General features: G+C 34.8%; 1 protein-coding gene across 5 annotated transcripts in view; it reads left to right on the top strand.

The window, feature by feature from the left end:
- The window catches only part of ARFIP1 (ARF interacting protein 1), a 124,959-nt gene that overhangs the window by 82,969 nt on the left and 34,566 nt on the right, over positions 1-7,424 (top strand). For 3 of the 5 annotated variants that reach the window (XM_017871114.1, XM_017871112.1, XM_017871111.1), the window contains 2 exons: positions 2,137-2,232; positions 3,813-3,925. In XM_017871114.1, the coding sequence (XP_017726603.1) occupies positions 2,137-2,232; positions 3,813-3,925 (209 nt within the window). The remainder of the gene's footprint in view (positions 1-2,136; positions 2,233-3,812; positions 3,926-7,424) is intronic. The other 2 variants (XM_017871116.1, XM_017871115.1) reach the window with 1 other exon arrangement.

Raw genomic sequence — 7,424 nt, 5'->3', positions numbered from 1 at the left:
CCTCCCGGGTTTACGCCATTCTCCTGCCTCAGCCTCCCGAGTAGCTGGGACTACAGGCGCCCGCCACCTCGCCCGGCTAGTTTTTTGTATTTTTTTAGTAGAGACGGGGTTTCACCGTGTTAGCCAGGATGGTCTCGATCTCCTGACCTCGTGATCCGCCCGCCTCGGCCTCCCAAAGTGCTGGGATTACAGGCTTGAGCCACCGCGCCTGGCCTGTAGATTAGTGATTTCTGTATTGAATTTAATAATGGAGATATTATGGTGTTCAGAACATCTGAGTCTCTAATAAGAAACTATTTGAACCTCTCTAGGCTTTATTAATCTTACTGTTTAATGTGAGAGTTTAGGTGATTTCCATCATCCCTTCTGGTTTTAAATTTTATAATTTAACAGATTTAAAGAGACAAATATCTCTCACTTTGAAAGTTAACAACAATCTATTTAGTTTAGGTCTATTGTGTGTTTGAATTTTAATGTGAGATCCAGTTCAAGTTAAGGTTTATTTTATACTGTTAGAACTCGTGACTGTTTCTATATCAGAATTTAGTACATCTGGGATATGACCAATTATTACTAATAGTAAGTAAAGAAAGTAGACGTGTCTTTCTTATTAGGAAATTTAATTATGAGCGTAATGCATTATATTTTTTCCAGAGAACTGGGGAAGAGTGTAGTTGAAATAAAAGTACATTATAGACATTAAAATATTCTCAGCTAAACATGGAAGAACTTTAATAATTTTTCAGTTTTAAAAATTTATTACTCCTTTTTTTTGGTTTAATGCTAGACATTAGCAACAATGTTGGGTAATCAGTGTTTCTTTCTTTTTTTCTTTTTTTTTTTTTAGTTGAGACAGGGTCTGGCTCTGTCACTTAGGTTGGAGTGCAATGGTGCGATCTCGGCTGACTGCAGCCTCCTCCTCCTGGGCTCAAGCAGTCCTTCTATCTCAACCTCTGAGTAGCTGGGACTACAGGCTTGTGCCACCATGCCTAGCAAGGTGGTGTTTTGCCATGTTGCCCAGGCTGGTCTTCAACTCCTGAGCTCAAGCAATCCACCTGCCTCTGCCTCCCAAAGTGCTGGGATTACAAGCATGAGACACAGCTCTCAGCCGGTAGTCAATATTTCTTACTTTGTAGATAATTAAGGCTCAGAGGTGTTTAGTAATTTGCCAGGGTGTTCCTGATATCATGTGGTAGATAGAGCCAGAATTTTAAACTCTGTGTTAGAATTTAAAACTTAGTTGTGTTTCATTCAAAAATTGTGTTGTTTCCTCTGGTTCTCAAACTTAATTTTGTTTGAGAATCATCTTGAGTGGCTTTTGCAAAAGAATAGATGCCTGTTTCACTGAAAATCAGTAGATCTTGTTGAGTATCCCAGGTATGTTTGAAAAGCTCCAAAAGTGATTCTTATAATGTCAAAAAATACTCTATATCAGCACTTCTCAAATTTCAAAGTACATACAAATCACCTGGGGAAATGTTATGAAAATACAGGCTTGGGTTTAGTAGGACTGGGGCAGGGACTGAGATTTTGCATTTCTAACAAGCATCCAGGTGAATTGCAGAAGGTCCCCTACGTCCACATTATGAACAGCAATGAGACACACTATGTGACATTTGATTTATGATTTGAAATTTTTGGCTGCAATTCCTGTGAAGGCTATAATTCATTCACATTTCTTGTAAGAGATATGAAAGCATGTTTTAATATCCCTTACATGCCTTTGAATTTTTACTTGAAGAGTTTTTCCTTCATATATGAGAGTAGCAAGTTATGAAATATTTACCAAAGCTTTAAATCATGCAGCTGTGGGACTGTATTCACATTCTGTTAACTGATTTTGGAAATAGTAGAGTCCAGTTAAAATCCTGGTTAGATGTCATCTTACCAGATTTCATCATATAGTTACATATTTTGTTTAGTTTTGATAGTTTGATGAAAAGTTTATATAAAAACTGAGCCTGGTAGCATACATTTATTATTAGTCCTTCCCTGAAAGAAGATAAATATATTAATTCCAATTTTTAATCCTAGTGTTTGAATATTTTAAAGGAAATATCAGTAACCCTATATTCAAAATGTACAGTATGTGGAGGAGGAAAAGGATTTTCACAGTTAAAATGTCTACCTTTTCAGGTTCCCCAGCACCGCCACTGCCGTCTGTTATGTCTCCTAGCAGGGTTGCAGCTAGTCGACTGGCTCAACAAGGAAGTGATTTAATTGTTCCTGCAGGTATTCACTGCCCTGATTGGATAAAGCCCTTCTTGCTACTGCTGAAGCTACACTAATTTACTCAGTTTCATAATCACTTGCTTTATATTCTTAGGTGTGTGTTATTCTGACTTTTTTGGTGGCTGTCTTATTAACAATAAAGGAAATAATTTTTCTAACTGTATCCTATCTTTCTGGCTTTTCAGAATAATTAGGCTGTATCTCATACCTGAAATTTAATCCGTTTTAAAATTAAAACATTGTAAAATTTAATTTGCTTTAAAACATTCTTTTTTTGCTCTGGAATATGTAGGTTTACCATTTGATCCTAAACTCTCATCTTTGCAGCTCTGCCTTCTATTTTCAGTTAAAGGAAAAACAACTTTCAACAATTAGGTTGGTTGTTTTTAAGAATGGGTTAAGTGAAAAAGGTCTTGACTTCTTACTTCTAGCTTTAACTTACAAATAGTTTGCAGATTGCAACACAATACTATTAATTTACCAATTATACCCAATGAAAAATACTTGGGAAAATCAATATCTTCACATTCAATTTGCTCTGCACTTGACTGTTACTGGACTATAAAAATGGGAGAGAAAATGAACTCCATGTTTCTTCTTATATGAAATGTTAACATTTATATTTTGTTTTATGAGAATTTTGTAAATTCTTAAATGTGTTCTGTTTTATATACCATTCTTGTTCTTGGACTGATAAAGCTATGGGAAAGATTGGTCTGGTTATAGGAATAGGTGAGAGAAGAAATTTTTGCCGATCCTAAGTTTTCTCTTTATTTCATTATTCTTTTTAAATTATTAGAAACTTTCCATCCCGAAACTGAAATGAAAAATATTTTGACTATGAAAAGTATTTTACTATTAAGAAGTATATAGTTGTAGAGTTGCTTTCATATCAAAAATTCTTAATTGTTGGAAGAGTACATTGTCGGGAATTTACACTGCTTCTTTATTCATTATGGCTCTTTTTGGTTTTCTTGCCTTTTTTGTGTGATCTTTTGAGAAAAAAGAGGTACAATGTAGATCTTGTTTCAACCCAGCCTTTCATACTAGTGTTAACATATCTTTAATAACTATTTGAATTGAACAACTATGTGAAATTTGAATTATTTTTTTCAAATTCTCCAAAATTATAGCAACATTCTATTGTTGTTGTAGTCTGCACATTACAGTGAAAGATCACTGTGGGGAATACGTGTGGCCGCTTAGATTTTTATTGACCAAGATACTTCTTTTTTAGCATCATTAATGTATAAGATTAGTTGTGGAAATTTTATTTTTCTTAAAGTAAACCACAGCTTATATAGAAAATAAGGCTGATTGCAGCAGGTTTGTTTTCTGTTTGTTTGTTTAAAGAAGACAGATAAGTCACGTGGCATTTGTGTTTAATGGACAAAAGTGTTGTTTAAGTAATTAGGAAACTATCCTCAGCGATTCCAGGAAGTTCTAGTTCTTTACTTTGTGGGAACCTTTTTTCTTTTTTTAGATGCATAAGTATTTTAATTTGAACAATGTCAGGGTTTTGTTTTCTTTCCCTGCTTGTCTTCATCTGGATTGTGTTTTTGTCTTTTGTTACCTTGCAGGTGGCCAGAGAACACAGACAAAAAGTGGACCAGTTATTCTAGCAGATGAAATTAAAAATCCTGCAATGGAAAAGTTAGAACTTGTTAGAAAATGGAGTCTAAACACCTATAAGGTTTGTAATTATTTAATGTTTCCACCCTAAATGGCTCTAAAAATTTTTATTTATATGTTTATTCAAGTCATTATGTTGCAATTAAGTGCCTATAGAGAAGAGAAAATGCCATCTAAACATGGTAGAAATACAATTAGAAAATGAAGTATTTGTTTTATCATTGATCTTTGCATGTAATTTAAGAATTTAATACAAAAGAGTAAAAAAGCTATTAAAATGCTTATTAACTGATAATGTACGTAATTGAAGACATGTACTGCTTTGGAATTTATTTAGCTGCTACTATAGATATATTTGCTCCTTCCCCTCCTTTTGATACTTTATAGGAGCTGAAGGTCAATAGAGGTATATTAGTTCCACAAAGTTTGAAATTCTCTGATTTTACTATAATAACTAAGCATTAACTATATGGGCAACACTGGATTGCAAGTGAGTTGTGTTTCTAAAGTTTGTTAACATTCTTAGTTGCATTGCTTCAGAGTAATTGGTGATTATTTTTCTTATGCCTTCCATAAAACAAATAAGCAAATTATTTAACCCGTATTGTATTTGATGTATTACAAACAGCTCAACCCCCAGATCCACTTAGTACCTTTTGAATTTTAACAGGGACAAGACTGTAGAATTCGTGGAATAGTTAGGATGAAAGCCCTAGCACTCAGGTTAGAGCATTAGCCACAATTCTCCCTATATTCGTGAACTGATTGTGGGTCTAGTGATTGGTAAATTAAGAATTGTCTATATTTTATACAGAACAGGCCTTTCTTACATCTTCTCAATAGTAAAACAGAAGTGAATTTATTCTTTCAGTTAATGCCTTAAAAATATGATCTAGAAGTCTTCTTCAAAAGTGTAGGTTTTCTTAAGATGGTAAAACCTCCCTGAAACATGTTACATGAATCTGTCCAAAAATTATTTAGCTCATGTCAGTGTAGAATCTGAGAAATCCCAATGGTAGTCTTCAAAAAGTGATGCCTACTTAAACTAAACTCTTCTTCTAAAATATTCACAGATTTCTATTCCATCTTCTTGCTAATTCCACATAGCCAGTCAGTCATTAAGTCCTATGCATTCTGCCTTCTTAATATTCTTTCACCTTTTCCCCTGCTGTCAATCCCAGCCTTCACAGCCATAGTTCATATTTATTACTCTCTCACATTCCTGTAACAACTTCTTAACCAATTCTCTAAGATTGCATGTTCCACCCTGCCTAACATGGTTCCCTCTTGCTTAAAATCCTTCAGTCAGTCCCCACTGTTTTTAGAGTGGCATAAATCTGACCTCTATCTACCTTTCCCACTTTGTCTCTGCCTCTTTTCTATCTATGGATCAAGTTATTCATACCAAATTACCCAGAAACTTCCTAAACAATCTGTGCTTTCTCATACTTCTGTAACTTTGTTCATAAGGCTATATTTGCCTACTGCTTTGAATTCCCTTTCATTTTTACTTGTTCATTTTTCATACTAGACTGAGCAAGTTTAAGCTTTTTGTTCATTTGACCCTTCCTCTCATGTTGTTTACTTGATATTTTCCTTCTTCGTTATCTATTTATTCCTGTGTTTATGTGTTATTATCTGTTTCTTGTCTTGCATCTCTTATCTCTACAATAATCTGAGTTGAATCACTATTAAGATTCCATGTTTATCTCATATTAATATGCCACATTTAGCCTATTAAAAATTTGTGCTAATGAAAATGACAACTCTTTAAAATGTTATACATATGGTATAATACTATGTGAAGGAGGCATTATTTTCTTTATGTTTATTCAAGTCATTATGTTGCAATTAAATGCATATAGAGAAGAGAAAATGCCATCTAAACATGGCATTAATTCTTCACCTCTATGCCTGCTTATAACTGTTATTTCTGTGGGGGAAAAAAAGGCCACTCAGACAGCAGTGAATACATTTCTCTCACTGTGCTAAGAAACAATGCTCCTTTAATGAATTCTGACTTAATGGAATATTATATCTAGATTGCTGTGAAAGTACCACATGCTTTGGCTTGTGGATAGAGTAAATGTCTCAGGTAAGATTGCATAGGGAAAACCCTGGTATGGAAGAAAAATATGGGAATAAGTGACCTATCTATCTCCTTTATCTTGTTAAAATTTCAGGCATTATTTTTTGCTGATGGTTTTCTTCTTAAAATCACATACTCAGTTCAGCGTTTCTCTTGTGATTTTCATTTCCTAGAAGTCTTTGTACGTTTTCCACAGTAATACTTTCATCCCCTTCCATGGTTTTGGTCTCTCACCCGTCCTGTTATTTGTGGTTAAGAATTTCTCTGCTTTTAAAAAATAAAACTCTTTGGTAAAAGAAAAAAAAAAGTTTATAAGGATACTTAGTTGATGAGAATAGAAAATGTGTTGGGAAGTAGAAAATATGTAAGCAGATTTGTGTATATTGACAAGAAAAGTCTCAAGATTATTTTGTTCATAGAAAAGAAATATTCAGGATATTATATATAGCGTAATCTCATGTTTACTCTAAAAATATATATATGAGATTATATATGTTTAAAGGAAAGTCTAGTATACCTATCAGACTGTTAATAGTAGTTTTCTGCTCTTCAATGTGATTAAAGGAAGAGGAAATTCACCTCTTATTTCATACATTATTTTAATTTTTACCACAGACATTAATTCTGTAACCAGAACTTTGAAGAACATGATAAAGAGCAAGTTTTAAAAACTGTAGTACCGGCCAGGTGTGGTGGCTCATGCCTGTAATCCCAACACTTTGGGAGGCCAAGGGGGGCAGATCATCTGAGGTCAGGAGTTTGAGACCAGCCTGACCAACATGGAGAAACTCCATCTCTACTAAAAATACAAAATTAGCCGTGTGTGGTGTTGCATGCCTGTAATCCCAGCTACTCAGGAGGCTGATGCAGAAGAAGCACTTGAACCCGGGAGGTGGAGATTGTGGTGAGCTGAGATTGCGCCATTGCACTGCAGCCTGGGCAACAGGAGCGAAACTCCATCTCAAAAAACAACAACAACAGCAACAACAAAATTGTAGTATTTATTTACTACTTTTTAAGAATATTTCTGATAACATTTAATGATGAGGTATATATTAATGTCCCAGTTATTCTTAAAATGTGTTATTGAATGAAGTTGAGAGTAAAACATTAATACTAGAAAACTTATTTCCATGTGTTCTGAAATTAGATACTTTTTAAAAATTACAGGTTTCTAGGCTGGGCACAACGGCTCATGCCTGTAATCCCACTTTGGGAGGCCAAGGCAGGTGGATCAGTTGAGCCCAGGAGTTTGAGACCAGCCTAGCCAACATGGCAAAACCCCATCTCTACTAAAAATACAAAAAAATTAGCTGGACTTGGTGCACACCTGTAATCTCAGCTACCTAGGAGGCCAACACATGAGAATCACTTGAACCTGGGAGGTGGAGGTTGCGATGAGCCAAAATCGGACCACTGCACTTCATCCAGCCTGGGCAACAGAGCGAGACTCCATCTCAGACCAAAAAAA

Source organism: Rhinopithecus bieti, unplaced genomic scaffold (assembly GCF_001698545.2).
Source record: "Rhinopithecus bieti isolate Rb0 unplaced genomic scaffold, ASM169854v2 scaffold_3878, whole genome shotgun sequence".
NCBI lineage: Eukaryota > Metazoa > Chordata > Mammalia > Primates > Cercopithecidae > Rhinopithecus > Rhinopithecus bieti.
The sequence above is the reverse complement of the archived record's forward strand: the minus strand, read 5'-3'. Positions and strand labels throughout refer to the sequence as shown.